Genomic DNA, 22,861 nt, shown 5'->3' with positions numbered 1-22,861 from the left:
CATCTGTGTCCATGACAAATCAGTCTTAGGAGAGGCTCTGGCTGCTCTTCTGCCTGTGCTCTGGTCTATGGGTGACCACAAGTTCTCCTTGGGCAAGTCTGGTATATGGATGCATGCTTAGTTCATTCCATTTCATGAACCTGAAGCATCAATTGTGTCCTCCTTTGAAATCAGTCACTTTTTCATCAGGCAATTCTTGCTTCCTGCTGAACCATCTTTGTGGACACAAGAATTGCACTTGCCCTTTGCATCCATCTCTTCAAATCCTCTCTAATTCAGGCCAGTTGGCTGACTTGCCTCTCATTGCCTTCTATTGCTGTGCTGTTTTCAGTAGAGTTTCTTCTTTCTGTAGCCAGTCTCAGATTGTTTTCTCAGTTGGAGGAAGACCAAACTGACATTCAGCAGCACAAGTTCCATTCGTTTTTGCAAACTGGATCACTTTGAAATTGAATTCAGCACCATACAAAAATCTTTTCTGAGTCATTTCTGGGAAGAACATGGCAAAACACAACCCAATATACCAGTAACAAGTGGGAAACAATGAGCTCAAAGACAACAAGCACTGGAAAAGTGGGATATGCTAGTAAAAAAATCTACAACCACTGTATAAGACACTCCTAGCTTTTGGATCCCAAAATTTTCAAAAAAGGGCGTCTTAAACATGGGAAGATACGGTATTTTGATGGCTCTGAGTAAATGTAGGGAGCAATTCTGTCAGACACAGTTCTGGTCAGACACTCTGAGGGTTTTTCCCCTCCCAAATTCATTCTTTTTTGCAGGCAAACTAGGCTATCTTTTCCCTTCATTCAATTTAATCATTAATTACAGAATGTGCATTGTCTCAGACAATCAAAACATTATTCTAATGAGAATGTTTCTAAATTTACCTTAAGAAAAACACTTCTTCCTAGAACATTTTAACCTGGTTTTGCCTATTTGTATCAATACTCAAGAAGATTCTCATAATTCTGTCTAGATTGTTGTGCTCTTTGTCTCTATGTATTATTTTTTGAAGAATTTTCTGGACATTTTTGGCGTGTACCAAAATAAAGTATACATTAGGACTGGAATTTCTGGGTTCAAAACAGATTTATATAGTAAAAGTACAGTAATTATATTTCAAGGATCTGTGATTTTCTTAGTGTCATGTCTTCATATCACCAACTCCTCATCACAATAGACCTGGTGATAAACCTTTCTGAACTTAGTCCAATGACACTGCCTCATCAAACTCCTACTAGGGGTTCAACTTGCTAGGGAATGCTTAGCATAACCCATGAGAATCCAGGGTCCATTCCATAGCAACATGAAGGTAGATTTCACTGGAAGAAAGCTTAGAATAATCATAACTCACATTTTTATATAACTTTTTAATCCTGTCCTTCTAATAATCCTATGAGGTTTCATTTGCTGCTTAGAAAGTATTAAACTATAATCTTCCTAAGGGAAGTAGAATGTTTCTCAGCTATTCAGCAGAAAATTAAGTTCAACAACCATTAATCAGAACTAGAGAATATATGAAGTTTAATAAAGTATGTCTGGGGGCAGCTAGATGGCATAGTGGATAGTGCACCAACCCTGGAATCAGGAGGACTTGAATTCAAATCCGATCTCAGACCCTTAATAATTGCCTAGTTGTGTAACCCTGGGCAAGTCACTTAATCCCATTGCTTTAAAATAAAAAAAAAATAAAGTATGCCTATCCTTTCCTCAGAAAACTTATGTGCAGTAGAGGGCTGAGATAGAAACATCAATAACCATAATAACTATTGTGAGACCTAAAAGAAGTCACTATCAAGAGGAGGGTTAAGGGTAGATTTTAAGAAAGAGGCCATAGTAACTAATAAAATAGATAAATCATTGGTTAATTTGTCTCTTTTTAAAAAGAAAAGAGTGAATTCACCACTAATCAAAATGAAATTAAAGTATTTAATAAGAGTAAACCCAACAATGAATGAATATTTACATAAATATAAATTGTCCAGATAAGCAGAAGAGTGAACAAAATACTTAATCTTATCTTAGAAAAAGAAATGGAACAAACCATTTATGACTTTTCTAAGAAAAAAATCTCAGAACCAGATGACTCACAAATGAAGTCTGCCAAACATTTAAAGAACAATTAACTTCAATACTATGTAAACTATTTGGAAAAACAAGTAGTGATGGAATCCTACTAAATTCCTTTTATGACACAAATTTATGCTAATACTGAAACTGGAAAGATCAATAATAGAGAAAGAAAACTATAGACCAATTTCCTAATGAACTTTTTTTTAGGGACAAAAGTTTATTTAAGTAATTGTTATAAATGGATGGAGAATACTTAGTCCAGAGTGATTAAAATGGTTTTTATTAAGATGTCTTAACAAAATGGCACACCTCTCTCATGGTGGGAGAGAGGGGTGGGGAAATCCCAACATACAAGCTCTTTTATGCACTTTGAAAGACTTTGTTCCTGACCCATTCATGCCAATCATAGGTTGGGGTCACAAATCTAATTGATACATTGGTTCCTATATGTTTCCCCACCCTGCTCATTAGGCTAAAGAGCAAGAACAGATAGATCTCTTTGAGCATGTGCAAAGGAGAAGGTCAAGACTAGGTTATTCTAATGTAGTTTGTCATCTTTGAAATGGGATTAGGAGAACTCTCCCAGTTTTGTGATTGACTGGGACCATTCCCCCTTTGTAATGGATTTCAAAGGGGCCCCCCTCCACACCCTGTGAAGACCAACAATGCCCTTCATTCCTCACAGTATTGCTGTGATACGAAGTTATGGGAGAAAGAAAACGGGATTAGCTGCAGGAGTAGCCACCCCCATGAGGGGACAAGCAATAATGAAAGATATAGGAATATGAGAGTTTATTTGGGGGAACACAATTTCCAAGGGTGTGCTGACATTTCAAAGGAGGATAAGTTCCTAATGAATATTGATGCAAAAATACTAGCAAAAAGGTTACAGCAAAATGTCACAGGAAGTTCATGCATTATGACCAGGTGGGATTTATACCAGGAATGAAGGGCTGGTTCAATATTAGAAAAACTATTAGCATAATATATATATATATGTATATATATATATATATATAATATAATAATAAAACCAACAAAATTCATGTGATTTTCTTAATAGATGTAGAAAAAGTTTGACAAAATAAAATATTTATTCCTTTTTAAAACTCTAAAAAGCATAGGGGTAGGTGGAACTTTCCTTAGAATGTTAAGTAGTATCTATCTAAAACCAGCTTCTGAATGGGGATAAATTAGAAGCCTTTCAAAACAAACAGGGATGAAGCAAAGATGCCTTTATCACCACTATTGGTCAATATTGTTTTAGAATGCTAGCTGCAACAGCAGAACAAGAAAAAAATATTGAAGGAATCAGAAGAGGGCAATGAAGAAACAAACTATCACTCTTTGTAGATGGCGTGGCACACAGAGAAAAACTAAAAAGCTAGTTGAAATAATTAACTTCAACAAAGTTGCAGAAATGAATGAAATGAATAGGGGTGGCTAGGTGGCTAGGTGGCTAGGTGGCTAGGTGGCTAGGTGGCGCAGTGGATAAAACACTGGCCCTGGAGTCAGGAGTACCTGGATTCAAATCCGGCCTCAGATACTTAATAATTACCTAGCTGTGTGGCCTTGGGCAAGCCACTTAACCTCATTTGCCTTGCAAAAACCTAAAAAAAAAAAAGTGAAAGAAAAGAAAAACCTGCTAGAGTGAGAGAAAGTTGTACATTTTATTCACGAACCTTGCAAGATAAGGGTACCTCAACTGAGGCTCAAATTGGTCTTGGAAGTCAGGTAATTTATGGTCTTCAGAAACTCTTTCCCCTCCCTCTTGGATTTTCATAGGCTCTCAGAGTTTGAGTTACAATCTAAAAGGTCCACCCATTCCATGACATGCCCCTAATATGATTCCCCCCCACATCATATGAGGCATGATATGCTAATGAACCCAGGGTGTGTGTAGGTTAATATTCAATTACCTAATTGCACAAACTCAGTTGCATTAGGTCAAGACCTCTGGATCACTCTTGACCAGTTGAGAACCGGTTTGGGGTTTGCTATCCCTGGAATGGGATTAGGAAAACTCTCCTAGTCTTGTGATTGGCTGGGCCATTCCCCCTTTGTAATGGATTCCCTAAGGGCTCCCTTCCACAACCTGTGAAGACCTACACCCTACATTCCTCACACAGAATATAAAATAAACCTACAAAAATCATCAGTATTTCTATGCATTACCAATAAAATCTAGCAGAAAGAGATGGAAAAAGAAATTCCAGTTAAAATAATTGCTGACAAGATAAAATACTTGAAGTCTACTTGTTGAGACAAACCCAGGAACCATATGATTGATTGGTTGGTTGGTTGGTTCTTGTCCTTCATTATCGAAATAGACCAAAAAGTACATCACTATATTTGAGACAAATTATAACGTGTCCGATCAGCTGATCAGACCAATATGAGTTTGGAATGCTCTACCACAGGTCAGGCATGAATAGTCCATGTGAACACCTGGGGTGGGTACTCTAAATTTACATATGTCATATTTCCTTTGAGCTGCTTTAATTCTGCTTTCCTCATAGAGTGCAGCACTCTTACTGATGAGGGCATGCTAGGCTGGGCTGTCTTGTGCCAGTGTCTCCCATTCTATACAATAAATTCTAAAGTTCTACAATGGGACCTTCAGGATGCCTCAACCCTTTCTGAAATTACACTGATCCTCAGGGAGGTGACTATCTTCCAAGTGAAGGATCAGCCTACTGAGAAGTACTCTAGCAAGAATCTTACCAGGAAGGACTAAAAGGGAAATACCCCTGTGATTGTCACAGGACAGACAATGGAGTGATCCTTGAATTCTTGGGAGATAACTTCTTACCATACAATCTGGAAAATTTAAGTCAGTTTTGGTATAAGCAATGCCCTCTCCACCCCCACCCCCCCCATCTTGTAAATCTCAGCTGGAATAGAATCAGCACCAGTTGATTTACCACTTGAAAAGACCCTTATAGCATTCAAAACCTCTTCTTCAGTTTGAACTTCAGCTAGCTACTGATTGACTTCAACTTGAGGTAAACAGTCAATGTCTTCTGCATTGATTGAAGATTGTCTATTAAGAACCTATGGAAGTGTTAGGTCTTTGACCCATAAATAGCTTTCAGGACATCATAAAAACATTTTGGTTTGTTACTGTCTGCATAAAATTGAATTTCATCTGCCTTCTTACTGAGCCAAGAGACCTGCATCTCTCTAAGCTTTGCTATAGTTTACTTTTTTTTTTTTTAGTTTTTTACAAGGCAAATGGCGTTAAGTGGCTTGCCCAAGGCCACACAGCTAGGTAATTATTAAGTGTCTGAAACCACATTTGAACCCAGGTACTCCTGACTCCAGGGCAAGTGCTTTGTCCACTGAACCACCTAGCCGCCCCTGTAGTTTACTTTTGATAGAATTAAATACTGCCTTCTGGATGAACTATCCTGCTGGTAAACCCTGTGGAGTTCTCATCTTTTTTTTTTTTAGCAGCTTCTGTATTTTCCAATAAAATCTAGCAGAAAGAGATTGAAAAAGAAATTCCACTTAAAATAACTGCTGACAATGGAGTCTACCTACTGAGTCAAATCCAGAAACTAAATGAACACAATTATAAAATACTTTTCATACAAATCAGATTTGGAGAATATTAATTCTTCAGGCTAGACTGAAGCAATATAATAAAAATGACAATTCTACCTAAATTTACTGCCATACCAATGAAATTACCAAAAAAGTATTTTTTGGAACTAAAAAAATACTAGCAGAATTCATCTGGAAGAACATAAGGTCAAGAATATCAAGGGAATCAAAGGAAAAAATGAGAAGGAAGGTGACTTGGCAGTACCAAATCTCTTTGAAACACAATTTCAAAGCAATCAAAACAATCTGGTACTGGTTAAGAAATAGAATGGTGTTATAGTGGCAAAGAACTGGAAATCAAGGGAATGTCCAATAATTGGGAAATGACTGAACAAATTGTGGTATATGAGTGTGATGGAACACTATTGTTCTGTAAGAAATCAAGAGGGATAGGACTTCAGAATAGCCTGAAAACACTTGCAAGAAGTGTTGCTGAGTAAAGTGAGCAGAGCCAGAAGAACATTATATACATTAATAGAAACATTTGGTGATGATCAGTTATGATGGACTTATCTCTTTCAATGGTACAATAAGCAAAGACAGTTCTCAAAGACCTGTCATGGAAACACTATCCATATTCAGAGAAGGATCTGTGAAGTTTGAATGCAGACCAAAACTCACTACCTTCAATTTTTAAAAGTTGTCATTTTTTTCTCTCTCTTGAGAAAAATTAGGCCTACAACACATAATAGTAAACAATCACAGTAATCTAGTGTTTGACAAACCCAAAGATCCAAGATTTGGGGAGAAGTAATCACTATTTAACAAAAATTGTTGGGAAAATGGTTTGGCAGAAACCAGGTACAAACTAACATTCACACCATATACCAAGAGAAATTGAGCACATGATTTAGATGTAAAGGGAAATGTATCATGAGTAATTTAGAAGAACATTTTACCTGTTGGATCTATGAATAAGGGAAGAATTTATGACCAAATAAGAGATAACATGATGGGACATAAAATGGAAAATTTTGAATGCTTCAAAGCAAAAAGATTTTGCACAAATAAAACCAAAGCAGCCAAGGTTAGAAGTGAGGCAGGAAAATGGAGGAAATTTTTTCACAGCAAATTTCTCTGATAAAAGCTTCATTTCTCAAATATATATAGAATTGAATCAAATTTATAAGAATATACATCATGTCCCAATTGATAAAGGATATAAATTTGTAACTTTGACCAAAGAGTTATAAAATTCTTTACTCCAGCAATACCACTTCAAATACTCCAAAGACATCAAAGAAAAAGAAAAAATCTATACATACAAAAATTTTAATAGCTCTTTTTGTGGTGGCAAAGATATTTTAAGAGTATACCTATCTGGGCAGCTAGGTGGTGCAGTGGATAAAGCACTGGTCCTGGAGTCATGAGTACCTGGGTTCAAATCCGGTCTCAGACACTTAATAATTACCTAGCTTGTGTGGCTTTGGGCAAGCTACTTAAACCCTGTTTGCCTTGCAAAAGTCCTAAAAAAAAAAAAAAGAGTGTACCTATCACCTGGGAAATGGTTGAACAAGTTACTGTATATGATTGCATTGGAATACTATTGTGATATGAAAAATGAGGAATAGAATGCTTTCAGAAAAACCTGGAAAGACAATGTAAAATGAAGTGATCAGAACCAGAAGAATATTATACATAGTAACAGCAATGTTGCACAATGATTAACTGTGAATGACTTGAGTCTTCTCAGCAATACAATGATCCAAAACAATTCTGAAGGATAATAATATCCACCTCCAAAAAAAGAACTGATAAAATTTGAAAAAAAGTTTAAATCATATTTTTAAAACTTTATTATCCTTGATTTTGGTTCTGGTCTATATTTTCTTCTGCAATATGACTAATATCTATATCAAATTACTTGTCTTCTCAAGGAGGGAAGAAGGGGAGGGAGAGAATTTGAAATTCAAAATTAAAAAAATAAATGTTAAAAATTTTTATTTACATGTACTTGAGAAAAAATAAACAAAAATGAGATAGTATTTTAAGTTGAGCTTTAAATGACAAGTTGGAATTCAACAAATTAAAAGGGAAAGGAATCAGCAGAAATCACAAAGAAATGTTTTATTAGAACTGTGATGATGCTGTTACAGAGGAGACTAAAAATTGATTAGAGATACACAATATGGAGAGAAATGGATGTGCAAATTCACTGTCTAAGAAAAAATAGAGACCCTGTTATAAAAGCATTATTTTCTATGCATATTTATCCTGATCTTTTGGAAAATCTATATATTCTCAATCATTGCCAAAAATCTCCTTGAGTTATATTTCCCAAGGGCATCACCTCAGCCCTCCCTAATCAGGAATTTGAAGATTTTCATTGTGAGCAGGTTTCCAAATTGTTCTGACAACTTTGATCCCTTTTCTTGTTCTACTTCCTGCTCCTCCCCAGAATCTACACCTTAACCATGGGTATCATGTCATTCTCCTCTCTTAACTTCCCCTTCATTTCTGTCTTCTCCTCCTTTGCCCCAAGGTCAAATATGTCTCAACCTTGCCATGGTTGGCAAATGGCAGTGGGCAAGCCCAGCCCCTTTCTTGTCCAACTGAAGCTATAAATGTTTCAGTAACTATGAAGTGAAAGAGAAATAATAAAAGAGAAGAGAATCCTGTGGAAGGGAGTCCAAGGAACCCAGCTGTCCAGTCTCATAGACTCTGCCCTCCCTTCTATTGCCCTTTTCATCCCTCTCTGCTTTGGGGACCCTAGCTTCCAGTTCTGTAGGTTCAGCACTCTGCCTGAAAGTTCTCTTCTCTCCAAGAACATCCCTTGTTTTTCTTCTTCCTACCCAGAAGCCCCAGAGGATCTTGAGATGAATACTGAAAAGTTTCCCTTCACACACTGGCTGCTAATATGGCTTCTTTCTGGACCCTTGGCAGATGGTGAGTGAATTTCCTTTTGGTAGAAGGTTTTGGTGAATCATTGAGTTTCTCAGAGATATAAAGGAATCAGAAAGATTTTCATGTTCCTATTCTCATTTTCTTCCCCACTTTAAAGTATTATTAATTGCTCCCAGGAATATTTTAAGCTAACAGCCCTTTCCCAGGCACATAGTAACAGAATCTCTCCTATAATCCTCAAAATATTTCTAAAAAACAACCAACTCAGCTCTAAATCTGATTTAACTTGTATTTTTTTGTTAGTTTCAATTCTGTCTTGACCTCTAAAATAATCTGAATTTCTGAACTCTGCTCATTCACTTAATTGAAAGTCAGTCCAAATTTTCATGACAATTTCCATCTTCCTAAGAGAACTTTATTCCCTGAATAGTGAGGCACACTGGTCCTAACTATGTCTGTAAGGACATTGAATATATGAGAGAGGAAGTTAGGATAAAGAAAGCAGGGACTTTGAATGAATCATTCTTGAGAGGAGTAAGAAGCATAGAGACAAGAGGGTCAGGAAAAATTGATTTCTCTGTATCTCACTTTCCTCATCAATAGTAATATTTATACCTCATAGTGCTATTGTGAGGAAAGCCTTTGCACTTTCTAAGAGAGCTTAGATGATTTTAAGATTCAAACTCCTGAAGATGATGATGGTGATGACAAAGACAACACCACTATGCTAATGATCCATTATCCTATGCATTATTGCACCAGATAAGACATAAGAATTGAACTGGACCTTGCTTTCTTAGACTCTTGATCTTTGGAGTTCATGGGTCAAAAACCTGAAGGGACTTCAGAAACCAACTAGTCCAGTACTCTAATTTTACAAATGAGAAAACTGATAGCTAGAGTTTCTCAAGATTAAGTAAGCATTGAGACATGAACCCAGATCTCAAAGACCAGAGTGAGTGATCTTTTCATATCATTTGTGCATTTGATCAGGTATGTGTTCAGAAAATCAATAGGACAGGATCAGTGATACCATGTAATACAAGAAGAAATACATGTTAGAAACTTCAGAACTTCCTTTTTTTATACCTGTTTTTCTATAGGAAATTCAATGTCAGTTTCTACAAGTTCTGTGACTTCAAACCCTGAAACAAGTACAAGCTCCCCAGTTTCTATAAGCTCTACATCTCCTTCCAACTCCCCAGCCTCTACAAGTTCCATGTCTACTTCTAGCTCTCCAGCCCCTACAAGCTCCACATCTACTTCCAGCTCTTCAACCTCTACAAGTATCATATCTCCTTCCAACTCCCCAGCCTCTACAAGCTCCATGTCTACTTCCAGCCTTCCAGCCTCTACAAGCTCCATGTCTACTTCTAGCTCTCCAGTCTCTACAAGCTCCCCATCTACTTCTAGCTTAGTCCCTACAAGCTCCCCATCTACTTCCAGCTCTTCAACCTCTACAAGTATCATATCTCCTTCTAGCTCCCCAGCCTCTACAAGCTCCACAACGACTTCCAGCCTCTCAGCCTCTACAAGCTCCACGTCTACTTCCAGCTCTTCAACCTCTACAAGTATCATATCTCCTTCCAACTCCCCAGCCTCTACAAGCTCCATGTCTACTTCCAGCCTCCCAGCATCTACAAGCTCCACATTGACTTCCAGCCTCCCAGCCTCTACAAGCTCCACATCTACTTCCAGCCTCCCAAACTCCACAAGCTCCACATCGACTTCCAGCCTCCCAGCCTCTACAAGCTCCATGTCTACTTCCAGCCTCCCAGCCTCTACAAGCTCCACATCGACTTCCAGCCTCCCAGCCTCTACAAGCTCCATGTCTACTTCCAGCCTCCCAGCCTCTACAAGCTCCACACCTACTTCCAGCCTCCCAGCCTCTACAAGCTCCACATCTACTTCCAGCTCTTCGACCTCTACAAGTATCATATCTCCTTCCAACTCCCCAGCCTCTACAAGCTCCACATCTACTTCCAGCCTCCCAGCCTCTACAAGTTTCACATCTATTTCTCACTCCTCAGCCTCTTTCACAAGCTCCACATTGACTTCCAGCCTCCCAGCCTCTACAAGCTCCATGTCTACTTCCAGCCTCCCAGCCTCTACAAGCTCCACATCTACTTCCAGCCTCCCAGCCTTTACAAGCTCTACATCTACTTCCAGCTCTTCGACCTCTACAAGTATCATATCTCCTTCCAACTCCCCAGCCTCTACAAGCTCCACATCTACTTCCAGCCTCCCAGCCTCTACAAGTTTCACATCTATTTCTCACTCCTCAGCCTCTTTCACAAGCTCCACATTGACTTCCAGCCTCCCAGCCTCTACAAGCTCCATGTCTACTTCCAGCCTCCCAGCCTCTACAAGCTCCACATCTACTTCCAGCCTCCCAGCCTTTACAAGCTCTACATCTACTTCCAGCTCTTCGACCTCTACAAGTATCATATCTCCTTCCAACTCCCCAGCCTCTACAAGCTCCACATCTACTTCCAGCCTCCCAGCCTCTACAAGCTCCACAATGACTTCCAACTCCCCAGCCTCTACAAGCTCCACATCTACTTCCAGCCTCCCAGCCTCTACAAGTTTCACATCTATTTCTCACTCCTCAGCCTCTTTCACAAGCTCCACATTGACTTCCAGCCTCCCAGCCTCTACAAGCTCCATGTCTACTTCCAGCCTCCCAGCCTCTACAAGCTCCACATCTACTTCCAGCCTCCCAGCCTCTACAAGCTCCCCATCTACTTCCAGCCTCCCAGCCTCTACAAGCTCCATGTCTACTTCCAGCCTCCCAGCCTCTACAAGCTCCATGTCTACTTCCAGCCTCCCAGCCTCTACAAGCTCCACATCTACTTCCAGCTCTTCAACCTCTACAAGTATCATATCTCCTTCCAACTCCCCAGCCTCTACAAGCTCCATGTCTACTTCCAGCCTTCCAGCCTCTACAAGCTCCATGTCTACTTCTAGCTCTCCAGTCTCTACAAGCTCCCCATCTACTTCTAGCTTAGTCCCTACAAGCTCCCCATCTACTTCCAGCTCTTCAACCTCTACAAGTATCATATCTCCTTCTAGCTCCCCAGCCTCTACAAGCTCCACAACGACTTCCAGCCTCTCAGCCTCTACAAGCTCCACGTCTACTTCCAGCTCTTCAACCTCTACAAGTATCATATCTCCTTCCAACTCCCCAGCCTCTACAAGCTCCATGTCTACTTCCAGCCTCCCAGCCTCTACAAGCTCCACATTGACTTCCAGCCTCCCAGCCTCTACAAGCTCCACATCTACTTCCAGCCTCCCAAACTCCACAAGCTCCACATCGACTTCCAGCCTCCCAGCCTCTACAAGCTCCATGTCTACTTCCAGCCTCCCAGCCTCTACAAGCTCCACATCGACTTCCAGCCTCCCAGCCTCTACAAGCTCCATGTCTACTTCCAGCCTCCCAGCCTCTACAAGCTCCACATCTACTTCCAGCCTCCCAACCTCCACAAGCTCCACGTCGACTTCCAGCCTCCCAGCCTCTACAAGCTCCATGTCTACTTCCAGCCTCCCAGCCTCTACAAGCTCCACACCTACTTCCAGCCTCCCAGCCTCTACAAGCTCCACATCTACTTCCAGCTCTTTGACCTCTACAAGTATCATATCTCCTTCCAACTCCCCAGCCTCTACAAGCTCCATATCTACTTCCAGCCTCCCAGCCTCTACAAGTTTCACATCTATTTCTCACTCCTCAGCCTCTTTCACAAGCTCCACATTGACTTCCAGCCTCCCAGCCTCTACAAGCTCCATGTCTACTTCCAGCCTCCCAGCCTCTACAAGCTCCATGTCTACTTCCAGCCTCCCAGCCTCTACAAGCTCCACATCTACTTCCAGCCTCCCAGCCTTTACAAGCTCTACATCTACTTCCAGCTCTTCGACCTCTACAAGTATCATATCTCCTTCCAACTCCCCAGCCTCTACAAGCTCCACATCTACTTCCAGCCTCCCAGCCTCTACAAGCTCCACAATGACTTCCAACTCCCCAGCCTCTACAAGCTCCACATCTACTTCCAGCCTCCCAGCCTCTACAAGTTTCACATCTATTTCTCACTCCTCAGCCTCTTTCACAAGCTCCACATTGACTTCCAGCCTCCCAGCCTCTACAAGCTCCACATTGACTTCCAGCCTCCCAGCCTCTACAAGCACCACATCTACTTCCAGCCTCCCAGCCTCTACAAGCTCCCCATCTACTTCCAGCCTCCCAGCCTCTACAAGCTCCATGTCTACTTCCAGCCTCCCAGCCTCTACAAGCTCCATGTCTACTTCCAGCCTCCCAGCCTCTACAAGCTCCATGTCTACTTCCAGCCTCCCAGCCTCTACAAGCTCCACATCTACTTCCAGCTCTTCAACCTCTACAAGTATCATATCTCCTTCCAACTCCCCAGCCTCTACAAGCTCCACATCTACTTCCAGCCTCCCAGCCTCTACAAGATTCACATCTATTTCTCACTCTTCAGCCTCTTTCACAAGCTCCACATCTACTTCCAGCCTCCCAGCCTCTACAAGCTCCCCATCTACTTCCAGCCTCCCAGCCTCTACAAGCTCCATGTCTACTTCCAGCCTCCCAGCCTCTACAAGCTCCACATCTATTTCCAGTTCTTCAACCTCTACAAGTATCATATCTCCTTCCAACTCCCCAACCTCTTTCACAAGCTCCACATCAACTTCTAGCCTCCCAGCCTCTACAAGCTCCATGTCTACTTCCAGCCTCCCAGCCTCTACAAGTTTCACATCTATTTCTCACTCCTCAGCCTCTACCACAAACTCCACATCTACTTTTAGCTCCCCAGCCTCCACAAACTCCCCAGTCTATACCACAAACTCCATATCTACTTCCAGTCTCCCAGCCTCCATAAGTTCCACATCTACTTCTAGCTCCCTAGCCTCTACAAACTCCTCAGCCTCTACCACAAGCTCCACATCTACTTCTAGTTCCCCAGCCTCTACAAACTCCTCAGCCTCTACCACAAACTCCACATCTACTTCAAACTCCTCAACCTCTACCACAAGCTCCACATCTTCTTCCAGATCCCTGACCTTTACCTCAAGTTCCATAACTATTTCTAATTCTCCAGCCTCTGCCACAAGCTTTGGAACTATTTCCAGCCCCTCAACCTCTACCACGAACACCACAATCTTTACTACAAGCCACACAATCCCTTCTTCAGTTTCTATAACATCTACCCCTTCCTCCACCACCACTATTCCTGAGAATACAACCATTGGAACAGGCACCATGATCTCTACCCAGGACTCTCCATCTAGTACAACTACTGGAAGATTCCCCAGTACAAGCAGCAGAGCCCCACCAGTGAGACCTGCTAAGCCCCTGAAGCCTTGGGCTATAGCTCTTATCTCTGTTGTCACAATTGTTGGGGTTGTGTGTGCTGGCTTTGGATTTTTCTTCTGTTTTGTAAGTGTTCAAGTCCTAGAGAACAAGGGTGGGAAGATTGTTGTGGCTGTAGGAAAAATAAAGAGGATGTTGGAAATACAGAGTGAGATTGAGAGACAGAGAAAACTTTTTAGAAAGACAGTGAAATGTAATAATGTATATAGAAGACCTGAAAAACTACAATATGCAAGCAAATTTATAATTGCTACTGTCATTCTACTGTAATAGTAATACAAATTACAAAAAGAATACCTGAAGAGCCAGAGAAATAAAGAAAAGCACTCAATTCCTTCCAGAAAGGATTCTTAGAGTCAGAGAGTTATAGAGAGCCACAACCAGATTATAATTCTTACTATAATTTGTTGACTTTGACATAATACAAATCATTGTCCTTCTTTTGTCTTTAGTTTCCTTATTCATTTAATGAGGGGGCTGATTATATGACAAACTGCATTGATCCCTTCCAATTCCATCTTATAAGAGTTTGTGATTCTGTTCTGAATCCTAGAGATGGGGAAAGAGGAGAAAGGGTTTAGGAGTTGGGGGGATAGACTGGGAGAGGATCATAGGAGGATTCAGCTCTGAAACCAATTACTTTTTTCTATTTTAGAGTCATATTCTGCACCTGAGAAAGCCTATCCCTGTTTATCATCCTCATAGCCTTACTTTTGGCCTGGATCATGGGGTAAATGGATGGAACCATGTACTTCCACCTAGATGGGGCCATTATTGGTTCTGGAGGAAACCAGCAGTCACATCAGTAATAGAGATGAGTGAGAGCCAAAATGGACCCTGAACCTCAGGAAGCCCACTGCCCTCAGATGGCAGGTCAGCTGGCTCCAGTATCTCTCCTGGAGAGATGGCAACTTGGAACAAGAAGCTTCCTTCTCCCCAATTCCAGCTTGGTGGTTCTTCTTCTAGCAGTCCTGGGCTTCATATGTCCCCCACCTCTAGCCCAGAAGTTCATGTTTAACTGTGTCTATCCAATCTAAAAATAAATATATCTATCATATGTGGAAGTCAGACTTCTTTAGTATCTTTTCTATTACCACTGAGTTTTCTCCAGAGGTCTATCATATCTAGGTTTTCTAAGATTTCATTCACCTTCTTAATTTCCTTCTTGTTTATATTGTGGTTAGTTTATTTATCTAGTTCTGAGAGAGGGAGATTGAGGTCTCCCATTATTAAAGTTTTGCTGTTTGTGTCTCCTTGTATTTCACTCAGTTTTTCCTCCACATTCCTAGAGGAAAAACTGAGTGAAATACATGTGCATACATGTCTAGTAATGATAAAGCTTCAATGGTATCTTTTAAGAAGATGTAGTTTCCTTCCTTATTCCTTTTAATGAGATCGATTTTTATTTTATCTGAGATTAGGATGGCTATCCCTGATTTTTATTTACTTCAGCTGAGGCATAATGTATTTTGCTCCAACCTTTTACCCTTACCCTGTTTGTATCTCTCTTTGCTTCAAATGTGTTTCTTGTAAACAACAAATTGTAGGATTCTGGTTTTTAATCCATTCTGCCATCCACTTCCATTTTATGGGACAGTTCATCTCATTCACATTTACAGTTAAGATTATTAATTCTCTGTTTCCCTTTGTGCTATCTTTCTACATTTCTATTTTTCTCTTTCCTTTCCTCTTATTCCTCCTCATCAAAATTTTACTACCTTTACCTTTTGACTTTTCTTTTAAAAATTTAACTTGCGGGGTGGCTAGGTGGTGCAGTGGATAGAGCACTGGCCCTGGAGTCAGGAGTACCTGAGTTCAAATCTGGCCTCAGACACATAATAATTACCTAGGTGTGTGGCCTTGGGCAAGCCACTTAACCCCATTGCCTTGCAAAAACTAAAAAAAAAAAAAAGAAAAATTAACTTGCAGTTTATTTCCACTTATACCTTTGTTTTCACTTATCTTTCCCTTTCCTCATTCCCCCTTCCCTGTAGATTCCCAAATGAGAATGTATGTTATTCCCTCTCTGGGCTAAATCTATTGAATTTATTTAGTATTCAAATTCTCCTTTCTTTCCCTCTAAAATTATAAATCTTTGTGCCTCTTCCCCTGTTGTTATTTACTACTCTATTACTATTTATCAGGTATCATCAATCACAGTATTATTATTTTATTGCTTGATAAGCTTCACAGATTGTTTGCTTGATTTCTGGATTAGCAACATTGTCTCAAATTACATCTAATTATTATCATAAGGTAGAAAAAGATTGAAAGAAATAGAAACATTTAAGTACATATTTAGCACTCCTACTGCTAAATTCAACCATTCTTACATATTGTTCACATATTTGATCTTCCTTTCTACTTCAAATGATAAATCAAAATCAAATCTAAACCAAATCTAATCCCCTTTCGATATAAAATGCATTGAAATTCTTTAAATCAACTATCAAATTCCATCCCTTACCCCCATTAGTCTTCTCTAGACTAAGCAATCCAGATTCCTTTCACTCATGCTGGGATGAAATGAGGACATCTAGTCCTTTCACCAATCTGTTTCCCTTTCTCTGGACATTCTTCAGTTTGTCAATTCCCTTAAAATGTGGTGTCTCCAAATGTAATTTTTAAATGACAGTAATATCAGCCCCCCACTCTGTACACAATGACTTTCCTAATGCAACCTAAATTCAAATGACTTTGGGAATTGGGTTATATTATCTATTAAGAACTTTAAGTGGAGGGGGTGGAGCCAAGATGGCAACAAGAGCTGATCCTGTCTTAGGCGCTCTCTCATAAATCTTGGAAACTAAGGACTCTAACTAAATTTTCAAGACAGAACCCATAGAGGGATCCAGTGAGGCAGTTCTCCTACTCAAGGTAACTTGGAAAAGAGCAGAAAGGCTCTGTTCCTTGGGGTTGGAGGGGCGGCCCGCCAGAGGGCTGGCCCACCAGAGAGAAAGAACTTCAGCCTCCCGGAGGCAGCCCCAAGGTGCTGGGAACCAAGGCTCACAGCAGTGGGGGAGTTTCCTGACCTATGCCCCAGGGAGCACCAGCACAAATTGGGGGAACAGCTGGGGGGCCTCTGCCAGAGTGAACACATGAAGCCCAGCACTCAGGGCACACAGCAAGCAACACATCAAGCAGCCCAGATCCAGGAAACAGAAGCAGGTGGAGCTGGTAAGCAGGATCCCCCAGTGCATGAGCCCATTGAACCTAGGGAGGGGAGTGAAGAGAGAGAGACTGCAGAGCTCCACCCCTGGAACAGGATTCTGGGGCTCTGACCACATTCAGATCCTGTTCACAGTCTAGGCCCCCCCCATAGAACAGCAGCCCCCCCCCCCAACCTCAGCCCCGTGGCAGAGGGGGCGCTTATGGTTGGTCATTCACAGACTAGAAGGGAGGACGGAGCCTCACACGCTGAGACGCTTGTGGGAGTGTCCCAAAAGCTCAGGAAGCACCCCCAAAACAGGCTTAGGCTGGAAAAAATGAGCAAGGAGAGAAAAAAGAGGAATACCATTGAGAAATATTTTGCATATGAGCCCAAGAAGGATCAAAACACTCAGTCTGAAGATGAAGAAGCACAAGCTCCTGCATCTAAAGACTCCAAGAAAAACAGAAATTGGGTTCAGGCTGTGTCAGAGCTCAAAAAAGACTTTGAAAATCAAATGAGGGAATTAGAAGAAAAACTGGGAAAAGAAATGAGATACAGGAAAAACATGAAAATGAAGTCAGCAGCTTAGTCAAGGAGATCCAAAAAAATGCTGAAGAAAATAGCATGCTAAAAACCAGCTTAGGTCAAATGGATAAAACAGTTCAAAAAGTTATTGAGGAGAAGAATGCTTTAAAAAGCAAAATTGGCCAGATGGAAAAAGAGATAAGAAAGCTCTCTGAGGAAAACAAATCCTTCAGACAAAGAATCGAACTCAGGGAGATTGATGAATTTACCAGAAATCAGGAATCAATACTTCAAAACCAAAAAAAAAAATGAAAAATTAGAAGAAAATGTGAAACATCTTATTGAAAAAACAACTGATATGGAAAACAGATTTAGGAAAGAGAATTTAAAAATTATTGGAATACCTGAAAGTCATGATCAGGAAAAGAGCCTTGACATCATTTTCAAAGAATTACTACAGGAAAATTGCCCTGATATCCTAGAAGCAGAGGGCAAAATAGAAATGGAGAGAATCCACTGATCCCCCTGAGAAAGAGATCCCAAAAATCCAACCCCTAGGAATATTATAGCCAAGTTGCAGAACTACCAAGTCAAAGAGAAAATATTACAAGAAGCCAGAATGACACAATTCAAATATCATGGAGCTGCAGTCAGGATCACACAGGACTTAGCAGCAACTACATTAAAAGCTCATAGGGCTTGGAATATAATATACCAGAAGGCAAAAGAACTTAGAATGCAACCAAGAATCAACTACCCAGCAAGGCTGAATGTCCTCTTCCAGGGGAAAAAGATGTACTTTCAATGAACCAGGGGAATTTCAAATGTTCCTGTTGGAATGGCCAGAGCTGAACAGAGGGTTTGATCTTCAAATACAGGGCTCAGGTGAAACATAGAGATTGGAGGAGAAGGGGAAAATATGAGGGACTTAATGATGATGAACTGCATGTATCCCTGCATAGAAAAACGACACTGATAATACTCATATGAACCTTCTCAGTTAATAGAGCAGGTAGAAGGAGCTTTTATAGTTGAAGCACAGGAGAAAGCTGAATTTGAAGATAAAATATGGTATAAAAATGGAGTCAATAGAAAAAAGGGAAATGTAATGGGAGAAAGAAAAAGGAGAGGAGGAATAGGCTAAGATATTTCATATAAGATTTTTCTTTATTACAATGAGCTATTGCAATGATATGGAAGGGGGAAGGCAATAGGGAATGAGGGAATCTTTGCTCTCATCAGAGGTGGCTAGGAGAGGAAACAGCATATATACTCAATGGAGTATAGGTATCTGGAGTAAGAAGGGGGGGAACAGGGGGAAGGGGGTGATGTGAGTGATGGAGGAGAGGATGGACCATGGGGGGAGAGTGGTCAGATATAACACATTTTCTTTTTTACTTCTTGCAAGGGGCTGGGATTGGATGGCCTGTACTGGGCCATAGGGCTGGGTGGGTGGATGCTGGGTAAGGGGTGGTATGTGGGCTTGGGGCCTCTTGGCCCCAGGGACAGGGATATGTCTGCTGTGCCACTCAGCTACCCTACAACAGAATCAGAGTGAAAGGAGAGAGAAAATATAGTACATGGTAGTGGAGAAATACGAAAGGAGAGAGTTGCGATCAGCAATGGCAATGATGGAAAAATATGGAAGTAACTTTTGTGATGGACTTATCATAAAGAATGTGATCCACCCATGACAGAGTTGTTGGTGTTGGAACAAAGACTGAAGCACATTTTATTATTATTATTATTATTTTGGGGGGGGGGTGCAGGGCAAATGGGGCTGGGTGGCCTGCCTGGGGCTGCATAGCAGGGTGATCATTGGGTATGAGGTCAAATTTGGACCTGGGTGCTTCTGGCTCAACGGCCAATGCTCTGTCTGCCACCCAGCCACCCCTACTATTATTACTATTTTATTTTATTTTAGGTCTGTTTTTTTCATTTTTTGGTTTTTGCAGGGCAGTGGGATTGGGCTGGCTTGCATGTCACACAGCTGGGTGATTGTTGGGTGTACGGGGCCGGATATGGACTTGGGTACTCATGGCTCCAGGGCTGGTGCTCCGTCCATTGAGCCACCTGGCCATACCTACAATTATTACTATTATTTTTTTTAATTTTAATTTTTTTCTCTCCCCTTTATCGCTCAAGCGAGTCTATATTTTTTGGGGGAGGGGGTATTTTGTTTACTCTTAAACAAGAATATTTTATTAATGTATAAAAAATTATTTGTACAAAATGAGAATAAATAAATATTAAATATAAAAAGCCCAACAAAACAAACAATGAAAAAACAAAAAAAAGAACTCTAAGTGCTTTACATGTGAGCTATTTTCTAATCTATGTAGCTACATCTTCTTAAAAGGCACCATTGAAGCTTTATTATTACTAGACATGTATGTACCTAGTGATATAGCATCCACATTCCTAGAGGAAAAACTGAGTGAAATACAAGGAGACATAGACATCAAAACTTTAATAATAATGGGAGACCTCAATCTCCCTCTCTCAGAACTAGATAGCTAGTACTTATTTTTTTAAAGGTTTTTTGGCAAGGCAATGGGGTTAAGTGGCTTGCCCAAAGTCACACAGCTAGGTAATTATTAAGTGTCTGAGACCGGATTTGAATCCAGATACTCCTGACTCCAGGGCTGGTGCTTTACCCACTGCACCACCTAGCTGCCCCACTAAATTGTACTTATTATATTATGTCATTCATTTTAAAAACTCAACTGTTTCATTTCTGTGAAAGTTTAGACCTTAGAAAACTTGAAAGAGATGAAGACTAATGAAACTATGGGAAATGTCAGGGCCTGGATGTGAAAGCATTTCTTCCTCTTTCCTTCATCTTAGAGAGAAACTTCTGTCACTCAATGAAATTAAAGCTCCCAGTTAACAGAGGCAGATGATTGAAAACTTTGTGGGATAAATCCCCTATGCTTTCAGTAGCACCATCCTAAGCATCCATCTGTTGTGATTGAATCTGGCAGGGCATGAAAGCCGAGGCCAGAGGTTTAGAAAAGAGTTGTATCAGAGGTTCAGAGCCTGTCATCCATCACTAAAGTTCAGGAGTGGTGCACCAAAGGCAGATGATTGGCATTCGATTTTAATTGTTTTCTTGTCGTTGCTTCCATTTATTGTGTTCCTCATGCCATTTATTTCACTTTGGTTCAGTTCAGAGCAATTCTAGGTACTGACAAAACCAGACAAGATAGAAACTGTCTCTTCCCTCAAGAAATTTCATGCTGGGGAAGAGAGGTCTAGAACATGGGTCATGGAAGGGGAACAAGAACTGGAAAGGAGTGTGGAAGGAAGGCTAGACTCCTGAATTCTTGATCTGGTTCCAGAAGTGTGCTGGAACCAGCTCTCTAGAGAGCCCCTTGTTAAGTTTTCAGTGAGACTATTTACATCTCCAAAATAAGCAAAGTCAACAAATCAGTTCTTGATTATCAATGTTGGTTTCATTATTTGTCTAAACTCAAGAGAGCAATAGATAAAATGTTAATAATACAGAATAAACATAAAAGAGTATTTTTTTTTTTACAGCAAGTCAGTTTAACAGAATACTCCTGACCTGGGTTGACTTCAGGGTCCTGCAGCCCTCTAACTCTCCAGGAATCCAGAACCTCCCATCCTGAGGTCTGAATCATTTATATCAAGAATAGGTTTTTGGACCAGTTTGTGGCTCAGATGATAATTCTTCACTCTGACAATTTTGTGCCATACTCCTTGTTTTGACACCTTTAGTCTTGTTTGAAAGAGAGCAATGGTTTGCGGCTGCCTCCCCTTAGGAAAGGAAAGACCAAGGAAATTTGATCTCTCCTGGACCAGTAACAACTATAAATATTGTGGGTAAAAGACAAGAGGGGAATAAAGAAAAAGGGGTGGGGAGCCTGAGTATATCAGCTCTTAGGACCAGCCCTGATGAGAAGACAAAAATCTTTCACCCACCTTTCCTACTGCTACTTCTTCTCAGTTTCCTGATAGAGGGTGAGTGGATTTATTTCAGAGTAAAGTATGTAGAAGACAGTGATCTAGGAAAAAGACATAAAATCCTGGAGGATTTACCTTTCCCTATAGGCAAGCAGGGTAGAGCCTTAGCAAACAGGTCTCTCAGACAATTCTAGCTTCTTCCCTCCATGTAGTTCCTTGCCTCCTAGTATTTCTCCTCCTGTCTGTGATCACATACTTCCCTCCCTCTCTCCTATCAAATCCTACTTTCAGAAAATCATCTGATAAGAGTCATTTATATTTTAAGTTGTTTGTTTTTTTTTGCAAGACAATGGGGTTAAGTGGCTTGCCCAAGGCCACAGGGCTAGGTAATTATTAAGTGTCTGAGACTGGATTTGAACCCAGGCGCTCCTGACTACAGGGCAGGTGCTTTATCCATTAGGCCACCTAGGCTCCCCGAGTCATTTTATATTTAACGCAGTTATACATCACTGTAACCCACTTCTGTGGAAAAGTATATTTTAAATCTGATCTTTCCTTATGAAATGAAAGTATTTCTGTCCTCTTAGAAGAATCTGAAGCATCAATAAGCAGTGTGGGGAGAGGGAGAAACAAAGGAGCATATTTGGCAACAATGAGGCCTTTAGTGATCTTGCAATTAGTTGTGTAGACAGTCCCCCTACTATGCCTTTGCCCAATGTTGGCCTTGAATGTAGACATTCTGCCTCCCTAGTTCTCAATTTCCTCTTTCCTAATAAAATGATTAATATTCTCTCTCCCTTCTCCCCAGTAATCCCTCAATCTTGAGCCAACCCCACCAGTTTATTCACCCTACCTTAATACTGATCCTACTTGAATCCGGGATCAAATACCTCTCTGATTATTCCTCACCTCCACCCCGAATTTAACCCTAGATCTTATACTTGACCCTGATTTAGATATTCTGGCCGGAATTCTACAATAGGAGGGGGGGAGGGGAGGAAGAGGAGGAGGAGGAGGCTGCAGCAGCGCATAAAGGGGCCGCCGCCCGGTGATGCGGCACTCACTAGCGCCCCAGAGCTGAGTCCGGGGACCCACCGGAGGGTGTCCCCCGCCCCCGCCTCCTCCCCGCCGAGGTGGCCTCCCGTCTGTCCCTCCTCCCCCACCCCGGTCCCCCTCTCCTCCGGGCCGGTGCCGCTCCCCGCCCCCCACACCCGTTCTCGCCCCCTCCAGGGCCAGAAGTCTCCGCGGCCTAGCGGCCCCTCCTCCCCTCCCCGCCCCGCCCCGCCCCGCCCCGTCCCTCTCCCCATCCCCGTCCTCGGCCCGGGCCGCCGCCACCTCACACCCAGGCTCAGAAG

At 41.3% G+C, this 22,861-nt stretch overlaps 1 protein-coding gene across 1 annotated transcript; it reads left to right on the top strand.

The window, feature by feature from the left end:
* Positions 1 to 9,886: 9,886 nt before the first annotated feature.
* Positions 9,887 to 14,926, top strand: MUC21 (mucin 21, cell surface associated). Its single transcript, XM_074189330.1, has 7 exons — positions 9,887 to 10,480; positions 10,585 to 11,219; positions 11,275 to 11,399; positions 11,604 to 12,106; positions 12,208 to 13,169; positions 13,339 to 13,969; positions 14,559 to 14,926. Exons 1-7 carry the CDS (start codon positions 9,887 to 9,889, stop codon positions 14,742 to 14,744), a joined length of 3,636 nt encoding a protein of 1,211 aa, XP_074045431.1. The 3' UTR covers positions 14,745 to 14,926.
* Positions 14,927 to 22,861: the final 7,935 nt, after the last annotated feature.

Source organism: Macrotis lagotis, chromosome 5 (assembly GCF_037893015.1).
Source record: "Macrotis lagotis isolate mMagLag1 chromosome 5, bilby.v1.9.chrom.fasta, whole genome shotgun sequence".
Taxonomy (NCBI): domain Eukaryota; kingdom Metazoa; phylum Chordata; class Mammalia; order Peramelemorphia; family Peramelidae; genus Macrotis; species Macrotis lagotis.
This window is presented reverse-complemented; position numbering and strand designations above follow the sequence as displayed.

What these genes read in the sequence shown, in the direction of transcription:
- MUC21 (XM_074189330.1), top strand. Translation starts at nt 9,887, where the DNA reads ATGTCTACTTCTAGCTCTCCAGTCTCTACAAGCTCCCCATCTACTTCT. An exon ending in CAGCTCTTCAACCTCTACAA is followed by an intron (nt 11,400 to 11,603) that starts GTATCATATCTC and finishes CTAGCTCCCCAG; the next exon opens with CCTCTACAAGCTCCACAACG. An exon ending in CACCTACTTCCAGCCTCCCA is followed by an intron (nt 12,107 to 12,207) that starts GCCTCTACAAGC and finishes ATCTACTTCCAG; the next exon opens with CCTCCCAGCCTCTACAAGTT.